The sequence below is a fragment of the Rhinoderma darwinii genome, chromosome 3 (genome assembly GCF_050947455.1).
Source record: "Rhinoderma darwinii isolate aRhiDar2 chromosome 3, aRhiDar2.hap1, whole genome shotgun sequence".
NCBI classification, from domain to species: Eukaryota; Metazoa; Chordata; class Amphibia; order Anura; family Rhinodermatidae; genus Rhinoderma; species Rhinoderma darwinii.
Genome location: NC_134689.1, coordinates 298,270,886 through 298,297,695, shown reverse-complemented (window position 1 = coordinate 298,297,695; position 26,810 = coordinate 298,270,886). Strand labels below are relative to the sequence as shown.

General features: G+C 42.7%; 1 protein-coding gene and 1 long non-coding RNA gene across 3 annotated transcripts in view; one reads left to right on the top strand and one right to left on the bottom strand.

The window, feature by feature from the left end:
- Nucleotides 1-1,631: 1,631 nt before the first annotated feature.
- Nucleotides 1,632-19,496, bottom strand: SLC39A1 (solute carrier family 39 member 1). Of its 2 annotated transcripts, XM_075858108.1 has the most exons (5): nt 19,126-19,496; nt 14,413-14,543; nt 4,661-5,032; nt 3,427-3,561; nt 1,632-1,828 (listed from the first exon to the last, which is right to left on the bottom strand). In XM_075858108.1, exons 1-4 carry the CDS (start codon nt 19,232-19,234, stop codon nt 3,439-3,441), a joined length of 735 nt encoding a protein of 244 aa, XP_075714223.1. In that variant the 5' UTR covers nt 19,235-19,496; the 3' UTR covers nt 1,632-1,828; nt 3,427-3,438. The 2 variants fall into 2 exon arrangements, with proteins under 2 accessions (XP_075714223.1, XP_075714222.1); XM_075858107.1 differs by lacking the exons at nt 1,632-1,828; nt 3,427-3,561 and having other exon boundaries at nt 3,617-5,032.
- Nucleotides 19,497-19,577: 81 nt separating this feature from the next.
- Nucleotides 19,578-26,810, top strand: part of LOC142748126 (uncharacterized) — a 29,785-nt gene continuing 22,552 nt past the window's right edge. Inside the window, exon 1 of the long non-coding RNA XR_012882145.1 lies at nt 19,578-19,667. This is a non-coding gene — a long non-coding RNA (uncharacterized LOC142748126). The remainder of the gene's footprint in view (nt 19,668-26,810) is intronic.

Genomic DNA, 26,810 nt, shown 5'->3' with positions numbered 1-26,810 from the left:
CGCACCGCCGTAGCAGCTGGCCAAACAGTCTATACAAAATTCCTAGTACAAGAGTAGTCCAGACAGTAGCAGAGGCTTAGGCACAGAGGGAACTTCAAAGTAGATGAAGCCACACATGGCGGATGATATCAGGCGTGGCAGAGGACACTAGACGTGGTGTATGACAGCAGGCGTGACAGGTGGCACAACACGACTCTAAGGCTCAGGAACAAACAGCACTGAATACAGGCAGTAGGCACGGAAAACAATGGGAACAGGATAACACTAAGGGACCATTTGCTAAGACTGACATGGGATAACACAACAACGCTCAGGCAAGGAGTGAAAGGGCAGTGCCCTTTTTATAGTCCAGGGTGATCATAAGCTAATTAGCAATATAAAACATGTGCCCACGCTGGCCCATTAAGGCCTGGCACAAGCGTGCGCGCACCCTACAGGACAAAGCAGAGCGGAAATGAGTGCTGGCGCCTCCTAGGAAGGAGATGCCGGCCAGCACTCACGAGTCCATGGCCGCAGAAGCCGAGGGGGGCGGGGTTCAGTAGAAACGACGGTCCGCGGACGTTACAATTCATAATACTTTTGAGACATGACATCATGGGGTATTCAAAGTCAGGAACAAGAAACAGCACTTGCACCACAGTTTTCTCCTTATGCCCTGTCCATTTATATAGGACACGTCCCCAACCTACAGCATTTGATTAACAAGTAATACATATGACCAGCTTCAGTATGTCCCAAAGCCAATACAGACCTTCTCGAGTAACAAGTCTCTTTCTGCTCTTATCTGGCTGTTTTCCTGCTGCCCCTCCCTCTGTTAAACTAACTTTTACTGGGAAAAATTCAGCTATATCCGTTTAGAGTTGGACTGCAGCTCACATGTATCAGATTAAACATGCCTATAGAAGCCTATGGGGAGGGGGGAGAGTGAGCAGTAAACGCAGGAGATAAGAGCAGAACGACAGGCATAGGAACGTTCTCTCACAACCAAAGAACTTTATTCACATTAGATCATGTCAGTACTTCTCTATATATGTCCTGCATGATCCTGGGTCTGTTTCTGAGTGAGAGAGAAGGTTATGGATCAGGTTCTCCTCTTCTTACTGTGTGTAGTGTATGGCTGCCAGTCTCCACCTCCAGCTCAGAGAGAAATGCAAACTATAGATAGAGCATGCAGAGGTGAAATGTGCTAAATTATACAAAATATAAGTCATATAACGGCCAGAAACCAACCGTGTGTGTGCGCGCGCGCACGCACGCACACACACGGTAACTTATCCTGAAGAGTCAAATGAAACGACAGGAACTCTTTTATTAACCAATTTTTTTTTTTTCATCCTCAGATTTCAAGAGCCATAACTTTTATTTTTCTATTGCTGTAGCTGTATGAGGGCTTATGATTTTTGCAAGACGAGCTGTATTTTTCGATGGCAACACTTTGAGGTACATATAACTTATTGATTAGCTTTTATTAGTTTAGTTCCGTTTATCGTGCGTTAAAAATAACATGTTGATTTTATACTACCGGTGGTACAAATGCAGAAACACCAAACACGTATTAGTTTTTTTTATATTTGAGTACTTTTGCACAATAAGACATGTTTTAGAGAATTGAGTTTTGCGTCACTGCCGTCCAAGAGCCATAACTTTTTTATTTTTCTGCCAATGGAGTCATATGACTTTTTTATTTGTTACCACTTTGGGGTACATATAATGACACATTTTTTTATAATTTACAGCACAAATGTAAATAAAACCACTCTTCTAAATGGGCTGAATCAAGTATTGCAGCTTTTCTCCATTCAGCCAATGAACAGACATGGTGTGGTTTCTGGGGGGAAAAAAACCCAAAATTATTTAATGTAATCCTACGCCATGCCACACAACGCCCAGATAATATCAGCATCAAACAGTAGTGTCGTACAGTGCACTCACTCCCAGACTGACCATCCCCCACCCATACACACTCAGTCATTGTTAGTTGTGTGGTTCAAAGCGATCGCCAGTCCCAGATTGTGAGTAGTTCTAAGAAATGGAGAAATCGTTTTTAAATGCTGCTTTTTCTCTCTGCATTAAATTAAATAAAACAAAACTACGACTTAATAATAAAACTGAATCAGATAGAGAATGATATGGTTTCAAAGAAGTAGCATGCCCTGAAAACTGTGTTTAGACCCATAACATGAGATTATTAAAGATGGCAGCAGCAGTAATTCACCACAGTGGCAGAACATAGGGAAGACACTGCTTATAAATGTATCCTGGGCGCTGTTCACACCATTTTTCTTGATGCAACATGGTGTAAACCTTAGAGTCTACAGCACATTTTCATGAAAGTTTCACATGCGCACATTCTGATGGCATTACCAATGGTTTGATTTCTCCAAGGATGTGCTACACACTGGCCATATTTCTGGATAGGAACCACACACAGTTTTTTTTAGTTTAGTTTATAATTATTATAATTTTTTTGGGATGAGGTATACGCTATAAAGCCTTGTTCACACAGTGCAGATTTACTGTAGATATTGCAATCCAAAACCGGGAACAGAACCTAAACAGAAGAAACATATAAAGGAAGGTCTTTAATGGTCTGCTCTCCTGGTTGTAGTTCTGGTTTGGGCTTAAAAAACGCGACCAACATCATCAGCAAATCAGCACTGTATGAACAAGAGCCTTAGGCTGGGTTCACACTGAGTTTTTTGCAGGCAGTAAATCTGCCTCAAAATTCAGTTTGGAATTTTGAGGCAGATTTTGCTCTGCCTGCACGCCGATTTTCGCTGTGTTTTTCGCCCGCGGCCATTGAGCGCCGCGGGCAAAAAACGCCGCAAGATACGCTTTCTCTGCCTCCCATTGATGTCAATGGGAGGTCAGAGACGTAAACGCCAGAAGATGGTGCATGTCGCTTCTTTTTCCCGCGAGCCGTTTTTTTACGCTTGTGGGGGAAAAACGCCTCTGCCTCCCATTTTAATCAACGGGAGGCATTTTCGGCCATTTTTTGGCGGGTTTTCCCGCATCAAAAAATTCAGTGTGAACAGACCCTTAGGGTGTGCAGTCAGATGTGGCAGATTTTGTTGCATACATTTTCTGCAACTGAAAATCAGATCCATCCACCTAAATGGGGTTTGTGTCTGTAACAGGTGCATGGATTTCTGCAAGTTTCATTCAGATAATAGGAACTGATTTTCAGTCGCAGAAATTTCTGCAACAAAATCTGCCGCGTGTGACTGCACCCTTATCCCCGTTTTCACTCCTGCCATTACAACCAGATATTTTAGTGAGACACTCATCTGCCACTTACCTTGGTGGGTTACCCTATGTGCTAATAAAATACATAATTCAATAGCAAGTAAGTCAGGACAAACAATATATAGACTGCATAAGATTTCAATATTTAGACTTTAAAGACGTTTCTCAGTTTTTACCTACCAAAATCTTCAGTTAATTTACTTGGTTTCCTCCATTGGAAAACTTGGGACTTTTTTTTCCACAAATACCAATTTCGTATAAAGAGTTTGTCTCTTCAAAAACACCCCTTTCAGGAAGGAGCTGTGGTGGCGACATCTGCATTCAAGATTACTTAACATAAACGCATAGTATAAGCAAAACACAATAAAAAGACAGTTTAGTAACAGTTTATTATTTGTTTTTAAGCAACTGTCCTCTTATAAAGTGCAGCTAAAGGCACTGGGCTTATTAAAGGTGTATTCCGGGAAATTAAAATCATGGCTTATCTTAGTGGGATGTAGGTTGCCAGCTGTCTGGAAATCCCACATATTACATTAATACCTGGTTGGATATCCATTTGCTTTATCACAACAGCAATGCCATTGCCTTATATTTCTGATGATTGTGGGGGTACCACAGGGTGGGCCTCCACTGATTTCACATTGATGATCTATCCTAAGGATAGGCCATCAAAGTTATTTCCCAGGAAACCGCCTTTAATCATAAAACAAATGGCGAATAATTGTTCTACTTTAATTCGCCAGATTGGTTAAAACTGACAAATTGGCAGATTAAAAAAACAAACAAAAGACAAAAACCTTTCAATAAATGAAAATTAAATTGCTAGCAAAAGAATATAACCTTCCATGATTATCTTATTGTAGATTCTTCTGTACAGAGGCGTTCATGATTCTCCTGTGCTCATTTCAATTTTACAGAAATGAGAAGCAAAATAAAATTTTCAAAAGTCTATAATTAAAAAAAACAACAACATCTACACATTTTTTCAGTGCATAAAAAAAATAAATTTAAATGTGTTCCTTCCCCTCAAGTCTCTCAAATAAACAGAGGTAGGTGAAAAAGTTGTCAAAGAAAACAAAAACATCCCATAAAATATGAAGGGTTATTTTCACCCAATAAACCTCAGTCCAGCCATACTGGAAAATCCCAACAAAATGAAAATCACTTTAGGCAGACGCCATTTGTTTGAGTTTAGTTCATGGGGTAAGATCTCCAGGAAAGTTATATAGACAAAAGTCCCAGCAGCCAAACCTTCAAGAACAGCCTGGATAAGACTGCTTCCACTGGCTTGCGTTTCCATTACCCCAATCCCTATACCTATGCCAATAGGTGACATGAGGGCGAACATGACAATTGAAAGCACAAACCACCTAGTTTTAACATTGCTCTGCATCAAGAGCAATGATAGACTCACAGCAATGATACTCTTGTGAATAAGAATAGCTATAGCTATTTGTAGGACCTCTGTCTGTGCGCTCTGTAGCCCAATGGCAATTCCTTCAAAGATGGAGTGCAGAGACAGGGAGAGGATAAGTATAAAGCAGCGGAAGGAGGAGTGAGCATTGAAATCCACGTGGAAGTGGCGTCTTGCATGTTCTACATCATGTTGGCTACTGTGTGAGTGGCCAAGGAAATGCTCCTGAAGAGCTGGAGAGCTTGCAGGACTAGATAATAACGGAGTGTTCTCTTCAGTCATCCCGTCACTGCACTCCAGAACAATGCGTTCTACAATCAGGACCAGGAGGACTCCTATCCCCAGGATGAATTCTGGCAAAGGGAAATCTGTCTAAAGTAAACGAGACAATAATCAAATCAATAAGAATATTTGATATGTTTTGCGTTTGACGAAGAAAAAAAAATATGAAAAAAAAAAGCCCAAAAATCATACAATCCTTACTCATTTTGGGACCAAATACTTGAAGGTTGACAGATTAATAGACAAACAGACAAATAGCAATACCCAAAATTTTGTAGGCTTTGGGAGTCAGCCACACCAACCTTAGGAAGGGTTTTCAATAGATATTTCATAGGCATTGGTACCAGTGGAGAATTTGTAGGCTCCTTAGAAAACTGTATATAGCCTACAAAATATGGGATACAATTGACAACAATATATATAATGGAAAATTATTAACGTTATTTGGAAGTACAAAAGATTAAAAGAGGAGTCATGTAAAGCATGAGAGACATCTGTCTATGCAATAATGCAAAAGGGGCATGAAACATAAATGAATGTGTGTATCTATAAGGCCATATAAATCCCTATATAAAGGATAAAACAATATATCAAGATACAGGTGTCATATATAAGTGATAATCGAGTGAGATCGTCAATGACATGAAGGAAAAGGCCTAAACAGAACTGCACAAGATAGATAATCAAACATACCCATTATGTACCCTCTGCAAAGAAAGAGACATTAGACACGACGCGCGTTTCGGCAGGATGCCTTCGTCACACATTCATTTTTCTACATGTTTCATGCCCCTTTTGCATTATTGCTTATACATGCTTTCTGCATAGACAGACGTCTCTTTCATGCTTTGAATGACTCTTCTTTTAATCTTTTGTACTTCCAAATAAAGTTTATATTTTTCCATTATATATTTGTTGTTAATTGTACCCCGTATTTTGTGGGCTATATATGGATTATTGTGGGTCAATGCACAGGCATACTTGGTTTGAACATGTTCTTGTCCCCACATGGTTTACGGTGGACACTTTATTATGTGTACACCGACAAGATTTTTCCAGAATGTACCAATAGGTTGTGTTCCTTAGAAAACTGGCTCACGGGATTTGTCAGGCCGTGCCTTAAAGGGTTAGTCCTATCTTATAAAAAGTGATGGCATATAGCTAAGACATGACATCACTTTATGATCCGATGGGTTACGACCCAGCGTTCCTGGGAATGAAGGGGCTGCAGCGCTTATTTAGTGCTCTGCCCACTTCTACGTTTCCCCTGCACAGATGCGCTCCCGGCTGTGCCGGGAATGGCAGCCAGCCCCATTCACTTGAAAACTCCCTGTCAAATTGGCTCATTGCTACGGGTCTAGAATCTGAAACCCATAAATGTGGTATTACATATTTCCCATATAATCCATGGTCGTGCAGACTCCTCCGGAGCAGGAGTGGCTTTTTGCAGTGGCTCTCCACTCTTGCTTATAGGGGAGGGTCCGAGTGGGGAACCCCCACTATGATGTTTATATGCCCCAGTCTCTCAGTGTTCCCCCTAAAGGGTCAATCCATTTAATAAAACATTACTATTAGAACTAATAATTACAGGAAGGGTTGTAAGGATTTTTTTTAATTTCTCTGTGACTGGCCTGCAGACCAGTCAGTAGACACAGATTGTTTTACAGCACTTTGTAGTCTGCTCATATCTCTGCAAGGCCACAAGAACGCTGATATTTTCTACATGCTATTGTAGGCTGTGTAACTAAACGTTCGACAAACTTCTGACATGTCATAGTGACATGTCAGTAGTTTTGATTAATGGTGGTCCCAACACTGGGACCCCCACCGATCACTAAAACGAAGAGGCAGAAGTGCTCATGTGAGCTCTCAACCGCTTAGTTTCTGTTCTGCTTTTTCCGGAAAGCCGATGTATTGCAGTACGGGCTCATAGAATTTCTACTGAGTCCGTACACGATACATTTATTTCCGGAAAAAGCCGTACAGAAACGAAGCGGTTGAGAGCTCACACGAGCACTTCTGCCTCTTCGTTTTAGCGATTGGTGGGGGGTCTCAGTACACGGACCCCCACCAATCAAAACTTCTGACACGTCACTATGACATGTCAGAAGTTCGAAGAACGTTTAGTTACACTTTAATCATTTACGAAAATAGCACGATTGTAGAGATTTGCCTTTTACGCATGCACAACTATTATTTTATGTTAATGTACATACAAACAGAACATATTTTAAAAAACAAAACAAACATTTAAAGCTAAATAATACATCACATTGCATGGTAATACCTTCCTATCTATTATACACTACGCTAGTCAATATTAATCTTGCAGTCAAAAAAACTCAGATGTCTGAAAACTTTGGAGGAGATTTAATCGTTATGGTCATAAAATATACGAAACTTAACGCAATCATGAGAATGGCGTCAAATTGATCAAAATGGCACACGCAGAATGATAAATTGGGCGCCACTTGCCAGACAGCTTACGCTTCCTTACGCCACCTCTTTCTTTTCTTGTGCCATTTTCAGTGTGCCTTTACTAGAGGTAGCCATTAGTCGATTTAACTACTTTTTAGCATTCTACATCTCATTTATACTCGTCTGTCAACAAAAATAAAACTGAAAGAACAAATCTGGTTAGATATCCATTTGCTTTATCCCAGCTGGATTTAGGTCTGAGCTGAATAGATGTGGTTGGATATCATTCGTTATTAAGTTATGTCAATCTTATGCTTGATTTATTTCTGGTTTATAATCAAATGTTTAGAGCTGACGTTTAGCATGGTTTATCAATATCCATTAAGAGGACCTGTCATGTCCCCAGAAAAGTTAATCTGGCTCCATACCTTTATAGCGGTCTGTTAGAGCAGCCCAGGTCCATGTCCCATTGACAACTGGGAGGTGGGGAACCCCCAGTTGTCAATTTATTTTTAAATAAGCATATCAGCCGTCCAAGATGAACTGGCTTATTGTGGGGGAACGGAGGATTGCAAGGGAATGGGGGGCACCTAGAAAGATCAAATAAGCTGTGCTGGAATCAGGGAGAAGACCGCTATAAAAAGGTATGGAGCCAGGTGAACATTTCTGGGGACGTGACAGGTCCTCTTTAAAATGGGTTGCTCCAACACAACTACGTATAAAACTTCACACAACACTTGTGGTTGTAATTCTGGTGTATATGCCAGATATATAGCCCCGAAGTATGCAACGTATACAGTATTCCCCTCAATAATTAAAAAACCAAGAAAGAAAAAATATATTTTCCAAAACAAACCAGGCACTCTTTGGGATAAGAATAATTATGTATACATTTTATTAAATTCTATAAAAATATATTTTTAAATTCTTTTTTTATAAAGATTTCTTTTATATATCTCTTACCTCTTTGCTTTATAATATAATTATTTTTTTGATAGAGGGAGAAAAAGGTTTGAATAAACATACTTTTTTCAAACAAGATGTACACAATTTAGAATGTCTCCTGGCCAGGATACCAACACATATGCTTATAACAATGCTTCCATTTATATATCCCCCTCTATGGGCAATAATAAATCATGATCAATATTTTGAAAGATACAGATTCAAGACACAAAATATCCAAGAATCACATCAAAATATTTTGCTGGAAAGTCTTTTTCATGAACCTTCTATTCAGAAACCACTGGTCTCAATTCACACTTGCGTTTTTTTTTTCATTTATATATTTTTATCAAGAACTAGCAAGAACAGTTCCTCTTAAATGATGGTAATCATAATGTGAGCAAAATTGTAGATTTTGTATTCATTTTATACTCATCTGTATGTTGGTTTCTCGTAATTCAGAGTAGAGATACACTGGAGATTCCCTCCTTTCAATTGCGTTCTTCTTCCTAGAATGGTGATGAGTGATAACACATTTTTGAACTAGACCAGTCAGGTTTTCTCCTCCGATCTTTCAATGGGAGTCCATAGTTTTCACAGAGAAGGTTTCTCACGTGTCCAACCCATCATGGGTCGATGCTTATTTTTAAAGCTTAAACTTCCATATACTCGGGGGCAGCCGAGATTTCCCACAGAGGAGAGTCAAGTTGGGAAAGAAGCACATTTTACCCAGAAGGGTCAGTATCGTGCTGTGCTGGTTTTCTATTCTGATTGAACATTTATGGGAATTTATAAAAACAGAAAAGACATGCATGATACTATATGTCTAGTACGAACTTCTGGAATAGAATTAGCATTCAATGATATATTCAAACATATGGGTCTTGTCCCCTTTAAATTCGGCACTATAAAGATGCCAGACTTTACTGAACCCATGGAACAGCTCTGAGGAAATCCCGGTCCGGGATGAATCGCGTCAGCTGATTAATCAACTCGCATCTGGCAGGTAGTGACGTCAACCTTGCCTTGCAGTCTCCAGAGTTGCCGAAACTACAACGTGGAAACCAGCACAGCACGATACTGAACCTTCTGGGTAAAATGTGCTTCTTTCCCAAATTGACTCTCCTCTGTGGGAAATCTCGGCTGCCCCCGAGTATATGGAAGTTTAAGCTTTAAAAATAAGCATTGACCCATGATGGGTTGGACACATGAGAAACCTTCTCTGTGAAAAGCATGGACTCCCATTGAAAGATCGGAGGAGAAAACCTGACTGGTCTAGTTCAAAAATGTGTTATCACTCATCGCCATTCTAGGAAGAAGAACGCAATTGAAAGGAGGGAATCTCCAGTGTATCTCTACTCTGAATTACGAGAAACCAACATACAGATGAGTATAAAATGAATACAAAATCTACAATTTTGCTCACATTATGATTACCATCATTTAAGAGGAACTGTTCTTGCTACTTCCCCTTGGAAAACTCAAAACCAAAGTGTTGCAACTGTGCGAAAAGTGCAGAGTAAATAACATAAGACAGGTCTTACTGCACTTTTTTCTTTAACTTAACAATAATAATATCCAATAAATTATAATGAATAAATTATACTAACTTCATATTTAAGGTTCAAAAATAGAATTGATATGAAGTGGACAGTTTTAGGCTACATTCACACGACAGTGGAAAACGGCCGTTTATCTAACCGCAGTCACATGGCCGTTTTCAGAACAATGGAGTTCTATGGGTGTATTCACATGGCCGTTTTTTTAACGGCCCGTGAATATTAGCCGTCAAAAAGTAGGACATATCCTATCTTTGGCCGTTTTCATGGTCAGGCGGCTCCCGTAGAAGTCAATTGATCAGTTTTTACCAGCTGTTTTTTAGGAAACAATCCTTGTAACAGCCGGTAAAAACTGATAAAGGCCGAGGACTCCCCGCACACAGCGCTACTTTGAGCGCTCAGCCTGGGGAAGCCCTTGACATTACTGTCCATATAAGGACAGTGATGTCGGGCTTTCAACAATGGAATCCGTGGCCAGAATATCGTAAGATCTCTGGCCGGGGACTTCAGTCTTGTAGATAGCACCCCCATCGATAGTGCTACTGTAGCTTCCTGTAGGAGTGGAATCCCCGGCAGCCAGACCCCGCTCTAGCAGGGGAGTCCGCTCATGGAGAAGCCCCCGGCGTCACTATCCATATATGGACAGTGACGTCAAGGGGGTTACTCCTGGAGCAGAATCCCTGGTCCGCTCTGGCAGGGGATTCCACTCCTACAGTGAGCTACATTGGCGCTATCTACAGGCGGGGGGTGTGGCACTATCTACAGGGGACACTGTGGCACTATGTGGGCATTATCTAGTGGGCACTGTGGCACTATCTACAGGGACATTGCAGCACTATCTACATGGGCACTGTGGTGTTTTAAGGGGGTTGGGACAAAAAAAACAAAAAACTGAAACTAACAAATGAAATCCATCCTTTTAAACAGCCATTAAAAACGGACAGACGGACTGGAAATGGATGAAAATTTAGACACTCGGATGCAAAATGGTTTTGAAAAAACGGACGGTTGATCAGTTTTTAATGGCCGTTTTTTCCCACTGTCGTGTGAATGTAGCCGGCTGTCTGTCCGTTTTTAATGGCCGTTTGGCATCACTTTTTCATGGCTGTTAAAAAAAAAATAAAAAAAACACAACCCCCTGAAAAATACTCAAAGGAAGGTCACATGTACTCCTAAACACTATTTACAGTCTCCCTGTTTAGGATGCCACACAGCCCCGATGTAGATGATGCCACACAGCCCTACACACTCACTGATGCAGTGCCATCTTCTTCAGGTGTGGTCCCTCGTCTTGACAGTATCTGCGAAGGCGGCAAGATGACATCGCGTCGCCTTCACAGAACCCGTGAAGACTAGAGACCACACCTAAAAAAGGCGGCACTGCATCGGTGAGTGTGTAGGGCATTCAGCGTCATCACGCCGCCGATAACCAGCAAAGGAACCAATAGTTCCCTTGCCTCATGACTCCTCATGTCACAGATCCGTTTTTTAACGGTTGTTACATGTATTGATGGTCGTTAAAAATGGATTCATTGACTTCTATGGGAAACGTCTGGCCGTGAAAATGGCCAACAATAGATCATGTACTAGTTTTTGACGGCCAATATTCACAGGCCTTTAAAAAAACGGCAGTGTGAATACACCCATAGAACATCATTGTTCTGAAAACGGCCGTGTGACGGCCGTTCAAAAAATGGCAGTTTTTTTCATGGTTGTGTGAATGTAGCCTTAGACAAGACTTTACTACTATACAGCGTTCAGCCATAACATTAAAACCACCAGCCTAACATTGTGTATGTCCCCCTTGTGCTGCCCAAATAGATCTGACCTGTCAAGGCAGTAACGCCACAATAGCTCTGAAGGCGACGTGATATCTGGCACCAAGAGGTTAGCATCAGATCCTTTAAGTCCTGTAAATTGCAAGGTGGGGTCTCTATGGATCGGATCTGTTTTTCCAACATGTCCCACAGATGCTCAATTCAATTGAGATCTGGGGAATTTGGAGGCCAAGTCAACACCTCGAACTCTGTCAAGTTCCTCAAACCATTCCTGTCAAAGTAATATTCAAGGTTTCCTAGAAGAACATTGCCCAGAGCATCATCCGGCCTTTCTCCCATAGCGTATCCTGGTGCCATCTCTTCCCCTAGGTAAGAGATGATGATGTGTTCGAAAACCTTTTTTTTTTTTAGAACATGGAGCAATAGAAAACGGTGGCCTGGTAAAGTTCTGACACTCTGATCGGTCTGCATTTATGCAGTCCCAAGTACAACAAACTTGCGATGCTCTGTGTGTTCTGACACTTTTCTATCATAGCCAGCATTAAAAAAAAAAAAGCAATTTGTGCTGAACAAGCTTTGGTCACCCCTGATTCGGTCTCTGGTTCACCAATTGTCCTTCTTTGGACCACTTTTGGTAGGTATTCCACATAGAAAGCCTCCACAAAAGATAGGACATGTCCTATTTTTGCTTTTACAGACCGCGCTCCCATACTTTAGAATGACATCACTTTATGATCCGATGGGTTACGACCCAGCGTTCCTGGGAATGAAGGGGCTGCAGCGCTTATTTAGTGCTCTGCCCACTTCTACGTTTCCCCTGCACAGATGCGCTCCCGGCTGTGCCGGGAATGGCAGCCAGCCCCATTCACTTGAAAACTCCCTGTCAAATTGGCTCATTGCTACGGGTCTAGAATCTGAAACCCATAAATGTGGTATTACATATTTCCCATATAATCCATGGTCGTGCAGACTCCTCCGGAGCAGGAGTGGCTTTTTGCAGTGGCTCTCCACTCTTGCTTATAGGGGAGGGTCCGAGTGGGGGACCCCCACTATGATGTTTATATGCCCCAGTCTCTCAGTGTTCCCCCTAAAGGGTCAATCCATTTAATAAAACATTACTATTAGAACTAATAATTACAGGAAGGGTTGTAAGGATTACGGGCACGGTGTGTGCAGGGGGCCTAAACAGAAATCCAACAAATATTCACTTCACCTGTCAGTGGTTTTAGTATGGCTGAACGTGGAATATGGCTTTAGGGCAGGGCTACACCAAGACTTTTTGTAGTAAGATTTTCCAATTTTAACTATTGAGCTACAGCTGAAGTACAGAGGAGTAGATTGTGTTGCATGCAAGTCAGTGCACTCCTGTGAACTGCAGCTGTCACTTTAAATTTAAAATTGGAAAACCTCACTACAAAAAGTATAGGCGTAGCCCTAGACTGTGTTTACACTTGTGTTTGTTCTTTTTTCTCAAGCTTCTGTTAATTTTTGACGGTCAGAGTAGCGTAGCATGCTGAATTTTTGTTTCTTTTTTAACAGTGTATTTGAGCACCGTAGATTTTATAATAAGAGTTAACAGAGTCATAACGCACAACATTGGGATAATGTGTGACGTACATGATGGGGTTACTTACTATTAATGTGAGGCACATGGAGGTTCAAAATTCATACCTCGTGCCTCACATTAATAAGTGAAAGAAAGCAATTTATTTTATAACAGCGCAAACACAAATGATGCTAGAAATGTGTTATTACAGTCATGACGATACTGATTATGTGTATATTTTCTGTATTAAGAGTTATTTTAATGTTTATTGTAATGTGTGTGTGTGTTTTTTTATATCCAACATTACTTTATTTTATTTTCAAACTTCCGTGTACTGGCATATATCTATATGCCAGTACATTAGCCTGTGTGATAGTGCACAGGCAGTTGTTAGGACACACCTAAGTATGCCCTAACAGGAAATATGGTCAGACAGCTGTGGGGTCCTTCAATGGACCCTGGGCTTTCTGCCCATATATGGTATGGCCCTCGATCGCGTCATAGGAATTCCCTGTGATGCGATCCAAAAGGCATCCCCCCTTCTCATTTTCCCCTGAATGCTGCAGTAAGCTTTGATCGCATCATTCAGGGGAATAACGGCGTAGATGATAGGTTTCTCGGATCTCCACCGTTAGAGCGGGACTGCGGCTGTGTAACAGTCATTGCCCCGCTCCTAACAATAAGTGCACGCGGTCAGCATGAGGTGATGCGGGCGGCACTGCACTAAAGAGCGGCGGTTCAGGCACTGAAGTCAGAACATGGGGGTGTTTTGCGGTGCGCCCACCATGTTCTGTCTTCAGTGCAGCGCCGGCCGCATCACACCATGCTGACCGCGCGCGCACCCTTTTCAGGACTCCGAAGCAGGGCAATAGCTGTATTAAACAGCCGCGCTCTCATACATTCATGTGTTACTATGCTAAGCTGTGCGGCTGCACAGCTTAGTATCGAAATACATGAAATAACGGTATCAAACCGTTTGAGGGCGCACAGTATCGATGCATTGTGCATCCCTAATGCGACGAAAAACGTGAAAGTGAATGGTAAAAAGTGTTTAACTCTATAAATCATATCTTAGACTCTTATGCAGTGTGTATATGTATATTGCAAGCTTATCAAATTTCTCTTAATAACTGAGAAATTATGACTATACCAGTACCTGACCAATAAACCATCAAAACTCATACATAAAAAGGCATACTTTGTAAATTTGATAAGTCCACATACTGTTATTTGCTGCTCCTCAATTGCCTCCTTCATGTCTTTAAGAAAGTCAGGAACAATATCCAGCAGACAGGCGGCCAGGAACACTCCACCTGCTATGCAGCTAATAAAGCTTAACCACATCTGTTGTGTTTCTGAAAAACAAACCGTGGTCACTGAAAATATGTACAAGACTATAAAAGCAACATCAGCATCCAGAACAACCAATGCAGTAGACAGCACTGTTTACCATAAATATATCGCTGGACCAACGATTGTTGTCTCACGTGACTGATCAGGACTCTCTATATTACCCGGGCTCCCACCCTGGCAGACCCGGTAAGAACATGCATTATATAGCTGGCCGCTCATTTTAATGGCAGGCATGTAATTTTGCATTTCTCTTGCAGTAGAAATGCATGGCCAGACATGTATTTTCCCAGAGATTACAGCTGATCGCCAGGGTTAGCAAAATCGGACTCGCTGTGATTAGTTTTCTGTTTAAAAAGCTGGCAGGGGCAGACAACCCCTTTTTAGGAGTTGGCCAGTTTCAATTAAATGGGGCTCAACTTCCATGAAATAAGTGTAAGGCCGAGTTCGCACGTAGTGGCCACAGCACGGCCGAGTATTGCAAATCCGTGCATTTTTTTTAAAATAAATTTTGAAACCGTGCCGATTTTTGGTTAAACCGCACCTTGCTCGCTATGAGTGAACTCAGACGAATTATAAAAATAATCTTGTTGCGTGGAGCACACACTGAGGCAGCATTGAATTTTTCTGCACCCAGAATTTTCTAAGTGTTTACATTGCAATTTAGGAGCTGGACCAGTCCACGTAAATAGTACAAAATCCAAACGTAACCAGCACATCAATAATAATTAACCAGAGATAAAATATGCAAACATTTCTTCTGTTTATAACAACAAACAAGTACCTGATTTTACAGACTAGAAGGGTCAATGCACACGATGCGTATTACGTGCGGTTTTGCAGCGAGTATTTGCGTGCGGCAAAACCGCAGCGTAATACAGTACTAGCATATACAATGAGATTCCAGGTAATCTCATGTCCACTTGACCCGCGGTGCATATTTTCGAAACCGCGGCATGTCAATTTATCCCGTGATTCCTCTTGTGAATTCTATCCCTGTAGTGCTACAGAAATACGCAGCAAAACCCACAGCATGAAAATGCAGCGAATTATGCAGCAAAAAATGTGGGTTTTTTTCCTGCGATTTCCTGCAGCAAAATATGCAACGAGTGCATGTAGCCTAAAGGGGGTTTTACACTGGGTGATTAGCAGGAAGACAAGTGTTCATAGAACGCTCGTTGACGATAATTGCCCTGTGTAAACAGGGCGGCGATCAGCAGATAAACGAGCAAACGCTCGATCATCTGCTGGTCGTATCGTTTTAAAAAAGTTAAATATTATGGGTGTTGGCAGCACATCTCCCTGTGTAAACAGGGAGACTCTCTGCCGACATGAGAAAAATGTATGGGGATGAGCAATCAGAGTAATGACCACTGGTCCCCATCCATAGCTCCGTGTGACAGGAGCAAGCGAGCACCGATCAACGATGTCTCGTTGATCGGCACTCGCTGCATCGACCGACCGTCGGGTAAGGGTCCATTCAAACACCGCAGTTGAGGTGCTGTTGCAACCATATCAAGAAACCAATTGCATTGTTAGGGTATGTGCACACGCTAGCTTGCTTTTACGTCTGAAAAGACAGACTGTTTTCAGGAGAAAACAGCTGCGTCATTTCAGACATAATTGCTCGCATTTTGCGAGGCGTCTTTGACGTTTGTAATCTTGAGCTGCTCTTCATTGACTTCAATGAAGAACGGCTCAAATTACGTCTGAAAGAAGTGTCCAGCACTTCTTTGCCGAGGCAGTCATTTTACGCGTCGTCGTTTGACAGCTGTCAAACGGCGTCGCGTAAATGACAGGTCGTCTGCACAGTACGTCGGCAAACCCATTCAAATGAACGGGCAGATGTTTGCCGACGTATTGTAGCCGTATTTTCAGATGTAAAACGAGGCATAATACGCCTCGTTTACGTCTGAAAATAGGTCGTGTGAACCCAGCCTTACCGCGATTTGGTGTGTTTTTCGATCCAGTTGCATGCGATTTTCAGATACAGTTTTTCACTGCAGTTTTAACCACATCGTGTAAATAGACCCTAAAACACAACCAAGTTTAGAAAACAGAAAATAAAACAAAGGTTTCAGGCTTCCCTGGTGGTCTAGGGTAGTGGAAGCGATAATGCCAGCCTCCCTACTGGTCTGGAATAGTGGAGCGCTTAATGGCAACATTCCTGGTGATGTAGGGTGGTGGAGCGATTAATGCCAGCATCCTTTGTGTTCTAGGGTAGGGCAGGGGTGAATACCTGGTGTCTAGTAGTTTACCCCTTCTGTGTGCAGATTGTATAGGACAGGGCAGGGACAGAAGCACAGTCAGTGCCATAAACTTTGAATGGAGTGCCAGGGCGCATGCTCAACCGCACAAAACAGGGAACTCTGGAGACCACTTTCTGGCAACTGGTGGGGGTCCAAGCAGTTGGTACCCCACCAGTCTAGCAGTTATCACCCATCCAGTGAATAGGTGATCATTTTCTATTACTGGACTATCCTTTTAAAGAGGTTCTGTCACCACATTATAAGTGCCCTATCTCCTATGTAATCTGATCGGCTCTGTAATGTAGATTACAGTAGTTTTTATTTTGAAAAAAGATAATTTTTGACCAAGTTATAATCTATTTTAGATTTATGCTAATTAGTATCTTAATGGACAACTGGGCGTTTTTTAACTTTTGACCAAGTGGGCGTTGTTGTCCAGAGGAGTGTATGACGCTGACCAATCAACGTCATACACTGCTCTCCATTCATGTCCATTTGTACTCAGCACAGCGTGATCTCGCGAGATCACGCTGTGCTGTCACATACACCCACATTAACTTTACTGAAGTGTCTTAAAGAGGCTCTGTCACCACATTATAAGTGGCCTATATTGTACATAATGTGATCGGCGCTGTAATGTATGACCAATCAGCGTCATACACTTCTCTCCGTTCATTTACTCTGCACATAGCGATATAGCTTTATCACTATGTGCAGCCACATATACACACTAACGTTACTGCGGTGTCCTGACAATGAATATACATTACCGCCAGCCAGGATGGGTATTCAGAATCCTGACCACTTCTCTGTGATTTACAGCATAGAAGGCGTAGTCTCGCGAGATTACGCTGTAAACGGTCATTTACAACGAGATCTGTGCCGTGCTGTAAATCACAGAGAAGGGGTCAGGATTCTGAATACACTTCATGTCCTGGCTGGAGGTAATGTATATTAATTGTCAGGACACTGCAGTAACGTTATAGTGTGTTTATGTGGCTGCACATAGCGATATAGCTATATCGCTATGTGCTGTATAAATGAATGGGGAGAAGTGTATGACGCTGATTGGTCAGCGTCCTACACTTCTCTCCAGAACGCCCACTTGGCCAAAAAGTAAAACACGCCCAGTTATCCATTGAGAAACTCATTAGCATAAAGCTAATATATGTCATAACTCCGTCAAAAACGATCGTTTTTCTAAATAAAAAAACTGTTGTAATCTACATTACAGCGCCGATCACATCATGTGCAAGATAGGGCACTTATAATGTGGTGACAGAGCCGCTTTAAGAGTGAAAAGACATCACCTCCAGCCAGGACGCGATATCCATTCACACTCACACTACTTCGGAATTTAACAAATCTCATCCACACGCTGCATAAAATGTCCATCGCGAAATTTACATGCGGTGCGTATTTTTAATTCTGCAGCATGTCAATTTCTGCTGCGGAAAGTGGACAGAATCGCGTTTTTCAGGATATGTCACCATCTCCCAGCATTGAGAAAAACGCAGAAAAATCTGCACCATTTTCTGCAGTAAAAAAAATGCAGGAAATGGTGCGGCTTTTCTGTAGCAGACCGTCTGCTAGTTTTATTTATGCAGAAATTTTCTGTAGCAGATCCGTTACCTGTGGCCAAGCCCTTAGGCAAGGGTGATGGGTGGCTGGTTTTACTGCGGACAACCACCTCAAAACTTTTTTTCCCCCTTTAATATCCCTGATCTCTTGTTACTGTGGTAAATAATCTGCTGCCAGAGGTTCACTCCCGTCTACCTAATAAATAAATGGGGGGTTGGCAGCATTTGGGATGGATCACGGACAGGCAAGTGTTGGGATGACAGTGATTTGATGTTTTCGGTCAGTGTGTAGAACCCTCACAGATGTTATTGTATGACAAGTCTCAATGATAGGTCATAAGATTAACAGATGAAAAATCCCAAGAGAAAAAAATAGATTTCCCAGCTCAAAAGTAAAGAAGCGCAAATGACCCTCCTGTGTGCAAGTTCCCCACCACGGAGCCTGTCTTTATTGATCATCTCTAGCGCAGCGATCAGAACTAGATGTGATCGCTGTGATCACACTACAGCTATAAAAACTATGTGGAAGTTCTACCAACTAATAGGGAACAATGTGACCCGTGTGAAATATCCTGGTCACATGATGCACTGTCTATAGCGTATCACGTGATGCAGAAAGATAAGGGACCCATGTATATGACGAGTATATAGGTGAGTAGAATTAGTACACAAGAGATCATGTAATGAATGGAAAGTACTATACGATCTATCCAGGACACAAAGTAGCAACTATCCAAGTGCCTGACAAAGAGACTCACCTCTTCCAGCCTGGAAACATCTCATTCTGGACGGCACCAATCCAAAGAAGAGGGTGAGAAGCAGCAGCCCAAACAGACAGCCCAGCTTTACCTGTAGCAAGTACTCCATGCTGCCGCCCTATTATCCTGACCACAGAAGTTCCCAAAAAAGCCTGGAGGGCCGGCACTCTGCTCCAGACTCAGCAGCTAGTGTGTATGTATATAGCACGGCCGGTAATGTGGCCGCATGGACGTTATGTGTGTACACGTCCCCGTCCGGCTCCGACACATGCCAGAGACAACCGAATCTCAGCCCCACACTCCTCGGTAAGGGATTTACTAGACATTCCCATGTGACTGACCGGCAAGTGACCTGACCCCGCCCCCTCAGATTTGTCCTGTGCACATAGTGGAATCTGGGGGCGGAGACAGGGCGGTAAGGGCGAGGTCTCGCAGTCTGAGGGCGGAGTCAAGCGCTCCGGCAAGACGCATGCGGTGCCGTTTGAGCACTGGAGGGAGGAGTCTGGGGTGAGGGGCAGACACCCAGGGGAGGAGTTTGAGAGGTAAGAGGCCGCTGGGAGTTGAGAGCACAGCACTCGGTGGTGAAGTGGCGCGCAATGATTGCACCCTGAGGGGCAGGAGGGTTCTCTATGGCGTTATCATGTGTCTCAGTAATCCCTTTGGTATGGCATTGTGTGTGCGTTATAGAGGAGGACGGCTTGTAAATCAAACACCTTGATGTAGGGCACGGCTAATATTAGAACACTGCTTCGAATCTGCTCGTCAGAAAATAAAGTGATGAGATTGCTCTGGTCCACACACTCCCTGGGTGTTAGGGTATGTTCACACGAGGGCGTCCGTAACGGCTGAAATTACGGGGATGTTTCCGCCTGAAAACATTCCCGTAATTTCAGCCGTAACGGCATGTGCAGGCGCTTGAACGCCGCGTCCATTACGGACGTAATTGGCGCTGCTATTCATTGGAGTCAATGAATAACGGCTCCAATTACAGCCAAAGAAGTGACAGGTCACTTTTTTGACGCGGGCGTCTATTTACGCGCCGTAATTTGACAGCGGCGCGTAAATACACGCCTCGTGTGAACAGACAAACGTCTGCCCATTGCTTTCAATGGGCAGATGTTTGTCAATGCTATTGAGGCGCTATTTTCGGACGTAAATCGGGGCAAAAACGCCCGAATTACGTCCGTAATTAGTGCGTGTGAACATACCCTTATATGTTGTGTTACGTTCCAGTGTAATCAAACCTATTGCACGATATTACACTTAGTGCCTCCATAACACTTCCAGCCATACTTCATTATGTAAATAAAATATGCTATGCCCTCCTAACAGTGCAAACTAGTTGTCAGTAACGTCGCCAAAAATTCATTCTTCCCTATATGTGTGAAGCACAATATCTCCATATAGTGCCCGTCACCGTGTACGTCTAAGTACCAGCTACAAAGCCCTCCCATATAGTGCCATACATAGATCTCCAATTCAGTGACAACCACAGAGCCCTATGTAGTTCTAGCCACAGGGGCCCATTGCCAGCCGCAACCCCTTTCCACATATACCGGGGAACCACTTTGGCCTAAGCTAGATTCAGTTGCATTTGTCTGCATGTTGTGCTTACCTGAGTATTGGAGGGTCAGATTAGTGACCTGAGCTCATATGCTCATGCAGGTTTCAGTGCCCAGGTTGTAATACCACTTTGGACTAGGCTATATTGTTAGCAAGGCTTTTATCTATTTTTATGTTCACGCCTCGATCCATTAGGCACATAAGAAGCATTGTATGGCTTCATATCTGCAGTCAGTTTGACTTACTAAATGTGGTCCATTTAGACATTGCTTGCATGGTAGTTGGGCCCCTAGTGTCATGGCGAGACGCTGGACCGCTCTCAATACAAGGACACAGCCTGTATCTAAGAGTGCAGGTCATACACACAGCCGGTGACATCCAGGTTCTGGAAACTACAATCCTGCGGGTCTACTGAATATACCTTACATCAACATAAAGCCTTGGGGTCATCTAGGTTTGGTTCAGAACCAGTTGTAGTCCAGGTGTTCCGTCCGCAATACTGATGATAAAATGTGAACTTATTACGACCCAAATGTGGGTTTAAATATCCAATTATCCTTGATTTTTGCAATAATTAGATATAATATTTTTGCATTATCAATATCTTCCTGGATTTGGATTAAAGGCATTGCCATTGGTAATAAATCATCAACTTTTATCACAAGCAACATTAGCTCTAAGGCCTTGTGCACACTTAAGTCTTTTTCTTCAGGGTGCTAGACGTTTTTCTGACGGCTAGCACCCTGACCCATTCATTTCAATGGGGCCATGCACACTTCAGTTTTTTTGACGGTCCCGTTGCTTCGTTTCCGACAAAAGTAGAGCATGTCCTACTTTGGTCCAAGATTCCGTGACCGTGAGGCCCATGCAAGTCAATGGGGCCGTCAAAAAACTGAAGGCACACGGAAGGCATCCGTGTGCCGTCCGTGTGTGATGGAGCCGTTGCCTACCAATGGCCGGGCGGGCATAAGTACATTACAGATATATTACACTAATCGGCAGCCACTTATCTCTATCAATCACTGATAGAGAGAAGAGGCTGCTGATATAAATAAAATAAAAAGCAGTTCATACGTACCCCGGTCGTTGTCTTGGTGACGAGTCCCTCTACTTCCTCCAGTCCGACCTTTCTGTATGATGCGGCAGTCCATGTGGCCGCTGCAGCCTGTGATTGGCTGCAGAGGCGGTCACGTGGGATGAAGCGTCATCCCTGGAGGCCGGCCTTCTGACATCATCTAGACTTGCGTGACCGCCACTACAGCCTGTGATTGGCTGCAACGGTGAAATGGGATGAAACGTCATCCCAGGAGGCCGGACAGGAGGAAAATGCAGGGAGTTCTGGGTAAGTATGAACTGATTTTTTTTATTTTTTGTTTAATTAAAATTGTATTGCGAGCGCCGAGCATGGTCATTCTTCAGCACTAGTCACTGTCCAGGGTGCTGAAAGAGTTACCGCCGATCAGAGCAGCCCATTAACTCTTTCAGCACCCTGTACAGTGACTAGCGCTCAACAACCCTGCTCTTTCAGCACCCTGGACAGTTCCATGCTCGGTGCTCGGAAACGGAAACACGGAGTGCACACGGAAACCACACGGCCGCTAAACCGGGCACGCGGATCCGTCAAAAATGGCTGCTAAAACGGTGAAGGAAGTGTGTACGAGGCCTTAATAGGATTGTCAAGGTTGTAGAAACAAGTAGATGAATTTAACTGATACTTCTCGACTAAGAGGAGTAATGTAATGCCCACGGCCGCTGACCGCCGGCATCCCCCTCTTACTAGCAGCCATGGCCGCAGGGCTGTGCATCCTTGCCAGCATGTCCCATTAGTCTTATTCACTTAGACGTTGGATGTGTCCTCAATATTGCCCCAACACATGTATGTCATGTAACCCCGTTGCTAACTGAATGTTTGGGGTCACATGATGTGTCGGTGTCTGGTCTGGGGGAACATAACTGACGCCATGTTTGGTCATTTTCAGTGAGCCCATTTATGATTTTTCTATTCTACAAATAAATGTAGAGCGATTAGTGGGTGCACTTTGTCCACATTTGAAATTCACGATATGAAACTGAATGTACCAGATCTGTTTAGGCATATCACATGCACCAAATAGACTACCTAGCCTCAAGAATGAGGAGGTGGCACATGAGCCCTCTCAACTCATTTGATTGGCTAAAAGAATTGTGTACATTATTGTGCATATCACATCTTAAAACGTATTTTCTATTTATTAGAACACCTCATGAGGGGGATCGGCCTGAGGACAAGTGTATTTTACCCGTCTGTAGTAAGGCACATTGACAGTTAAAGGGTTAATACTTAAGAATACCGTGGGTTACTTCTTAATGAATGAGAAATGCATCAGTAATAAAACATCTGTCAACCAAGGAAACTGTGCTGATGTTTATGCCATACAGAAGGCATGAAAGCAGATTCCATAACACCTCTTGCACATGACTGAGATCGGACCGTGAAAAACGATCCATGTGTCGGCCGGCCTGACCAGGGTACAGGTGAACGGGACTCCTGGCATCATAGACATTTTTGAAAAAGGAGTCCCTGCCTCCCAACGGAACTCCTGTTCCGTACTGAACAAAATTATACAGTACGGAACAGCAGTTCCGTTTTCCACGTGCAGTGCCATATATGATGCACCCGAGGACCTTGAACTTGAAGACCCCACAACATGCAGACCGTGATGGAAATTTGGACATTATTTCCAAGATCACAGTGCTGGCATTCTCTTTATACAGGTTATCTACATTAGACAACCCTTTTGCATATGTCCTGTAGGGCATATCAATGTAATAGAGGGGGGTTCCAGCAAGGGGTCCCCTCTATTAGACAGAGAAGAGAGATCTGTGCCCCCTCTGAAGGATTCAACATTACTGGGATGGCCCATTGATTTGTACACTGTCAACGGACCATTTTTTTTAAACTGGGGATAGCCAAACTGGACAATCCCTTTAGCCAAGCATGCAACTTTGGGAGAGGTGGACCTGGAGCTGTATGAGAGAAAGAGGACACCCATCTAGTCAATCAGATCAGCCAAAATAAGTCTAGGGGTGACATGTAGCAGCCAGATCTCTGTCAAATCCAGTCCCGGCAGCTTTACCGTTTCTTTCTATGATAAGTGACGTATTGGCGTTAGCCTCCTAAGCCCAAGAGAAGATCAATCCTCCAGCCATGGTTCCCTGGAGGTTTCCTCCACGGGGGGTTTTTCCTCTCCTAAATGCTGGAGGGTGACTCTTTGTGAGTCGGGGCGTTTGCCATTTTTAAATAAAGCAATGTGTCACGTGTCCTTGGGTTAAGATATTGACCGACATGTATAATTCTATCCAATATCTAAATAAACACTCAGATAATTTATTGATTTACACTATATGGACAAAAGTATTGGGACACCTACACATTACACCTACAGGAGCTTTTATGAAATTCCATTTTAAATCCATAGGCATTAATATGGATTTAGTCCCCCTTTTTCAGCTAAAACAGCTTCCACTCTTCTAAGAAGGCTTTCTACAAGATCTGTGTCTGGTGGAATTTTTGCCTACTCATCCAGAGGAGCATTTGTGAGGTCAGACACTAATGTTGGGCGAGAGGGCTTGGTTTGCAATCTGTTCTAGTTCATCCCAAAAGTGGTTGATTGGGTTGAGGTCAGGGCTCTGTGTGGACCAGACATGTTCTTCCAGACCAAACTGACCCAACCATGCCTTTATGGACCTTGCTTTGTGCACTGGGGCACAGTCATGCTGGAACAGAAAAGGGTCTCCCCCAAACTGTTCCCACAAGTTGGAAGCATTCAATTGTCTAAAATGCCTTGGCATGCTGAAGCATTAAGATTTCCCTTTACTGAAATTAAAGGGTCTAGGCCAAACCCTGAAAAACAACCCCATAGCCTTATCACTCTTCCACCAAACGTAGTAGTCGGCACAATGCATTTGCCAAACCCAGACTCGTCAATCAGACTGTCAGATAGAGAAGCGTGATTCGTCACTCCACAGAACACGTTTCCACTGCTCCGGAGTCCAGTGGCGGCGTGCTTTACACCACTCCATCCATCGCTTGGCATTGTGCTTGGTGATGTAAGGCTTGCATGCAGCTGCTCGACCATGTTATCCCAGGCCATGAAGCTCCCAGGGCACTGTTTTTGTGAAGATGTTAATACCGGAGGAGGTTTGGAACACTGCAGTTATTGAGTCAGCAGAACGCTGACGACTTTTATACACTATCCGCTACAATACTCGGCAATCCAGCTCTGTAATTTTACATGGTCTGCCACTTCATGGCTGAGTTGCTGTGGTCCCTAAATTATTCCACTTTGCAATAACATCACTCACAGTTGATGGTGGAATATCTAGGAGGGTAGAACGATGTATGGTTTATTTATTTTTTTCAATAAGAAAGGACTTGATAAGGGAAAAAGGGCAATTGTGTTTTATTTTATTACTTCAAACTTTTATTATATTTTTGACAACTTTTTTTACACTTTTTTTTAAGTCCTACTAGGGGACTTAAAGGTCCAACTGTCAGATTTTTTTTTCTAATACATTGCACTACCTATGTAGTGCAATGTATTAGATCTGTCAGTCAAAATTTTATTGCCGGGGTGCCGATGAGCTGCAAATCTCTTAAATGCAGCGATCGCTTTTGACTGCTGCATTTAAGGGGTTAATGGCGGGGATCAGAGCTAACTTCGGTCCCCGCCATTACAGCATGGTGTCAGCTGTAAGATACAGCTGACATCCGGGGATGGTGGCACCGGCTCAGCTTCTGAGCCGGTGTCCAACATTTGTCGTATGGATACGGCAAAATGCGGGAAGCACTAGCTTTCCATGACGTATCCTTTTTTCCATATAGTGTATAAAGAAGTTATATAAAGTTCTGATTATGGGGCAGACATGTTTCTAGACTTATTGTCAGCAATCCCAGCCTGAAATGACTGATAAGAGGGAACAACGGTTTACATTTAACAACTCAATCTCCCAGTAAATGACTGTGTTCCTTCCCATGAAGTATACTGTATAATGTGACTTGAAAATGTTTACATCTATTTTTTTAGTATGGTCATGAGTTTGTCCAGCTTCTCTTTTTAGATTTTTTTTTCTAAAGGGCATACAATGACTGCCTGTTAATCTGCTTACACTGATGCTATATTATGGTTTGTAGTGGAACAATGCAGTCTATACATATACATCCATACCTTGCAGCAATACTAACAACAAGAATGACTTGAATGACTTTTTAACCCTTCGGTTAAATTTTATATTCACAAAAAGTTTTTAAAAGGGACATTTAGGCTTGGATCACACACTCGGTTTTGATGCGGTTTTTGTGGCAGTTTTTGGCTCAGGTTTTTGAGCCAATCCCAGGTATGGATCTAAAATAAAAATAAATTATAGCAAATTTGGCATCCCTTTTGCTAAGTCCAAACAACTTTTCGGAAAATTGGTTGTGGGCGTTGTAAATGCATTAAAAGTCACAAGTTTTTGCGCAAATTGCAATATTTTTGTGCATTTGCAACTTTTTTTCCGCCAGTGTGTCTAAAATTGCTTAGACATAAAAGTTTGTTGAGTGCATTACTGGTGGCTTAATTTTCTGAAATATGCATTTGGGAGTCACAGAATGAGGAAACTGAATGAATATATAAGTAATGGTGCCTTGGTATGTGAAATTGTATGGATAACTCTTGGAAGGTGCACCACTGTCTGCTATCCATATCTTATTAGCTGTAAGGGGGTATTAATCTCTCTAGTTTTCCTTTCTTTTACAATTTTGTTTTCTTTTTCCAGAAGGAATTCAGCTGGTCCCCAAAACGGCATATATACCTTAGCTATAAGAAAAGGCAATTTAAAGCATTTCGCAGTTCCTTCCTAGAGATAATAATGTCTTGTAATATAATGGATTACTTCACAAACCTAGACAATTTGGCATATATGGTGTGGAGTTTCAAATTCCAGGGTGAGGCCAATTCTTCCTCTAATAATAGGCTTGAGTAAAAGGATGAGGCGTTTATCCAATAAATTACATGTCTCAACAAGCAGGAATTATCATAACCTCTAACACTTGGAAAATTGGGGTCTCCATCAGCCTTGCTGAGCATGAGTTTCTGCAAGGC

Bases quoted from the DNA above. Each gene is read 5' to 3' on its own strand.
- SLC39A1 (XM_075858107.1), bottom strand. From the start codon at position 19,234: ATGGAGTACTTGCTACAGGTAAAGCTGGGCTGTCTGTTTGGGCTGCTG. The intron at 14,544-19,125 runs GTGAGTCTCTTT...TTTGTTTTTCAG, and splicing joins ATGTTTCCAGGCTGGAAGAG to AAACACAACAGATGTGGTTA. The intron at 5,033-14,412 runs GTATGTGGACTT...CGTTTACTTTAG, and splicing joins TTGAGGAGCAGCAAATAACA to ACAGATTTCCCTTTGCCAGA.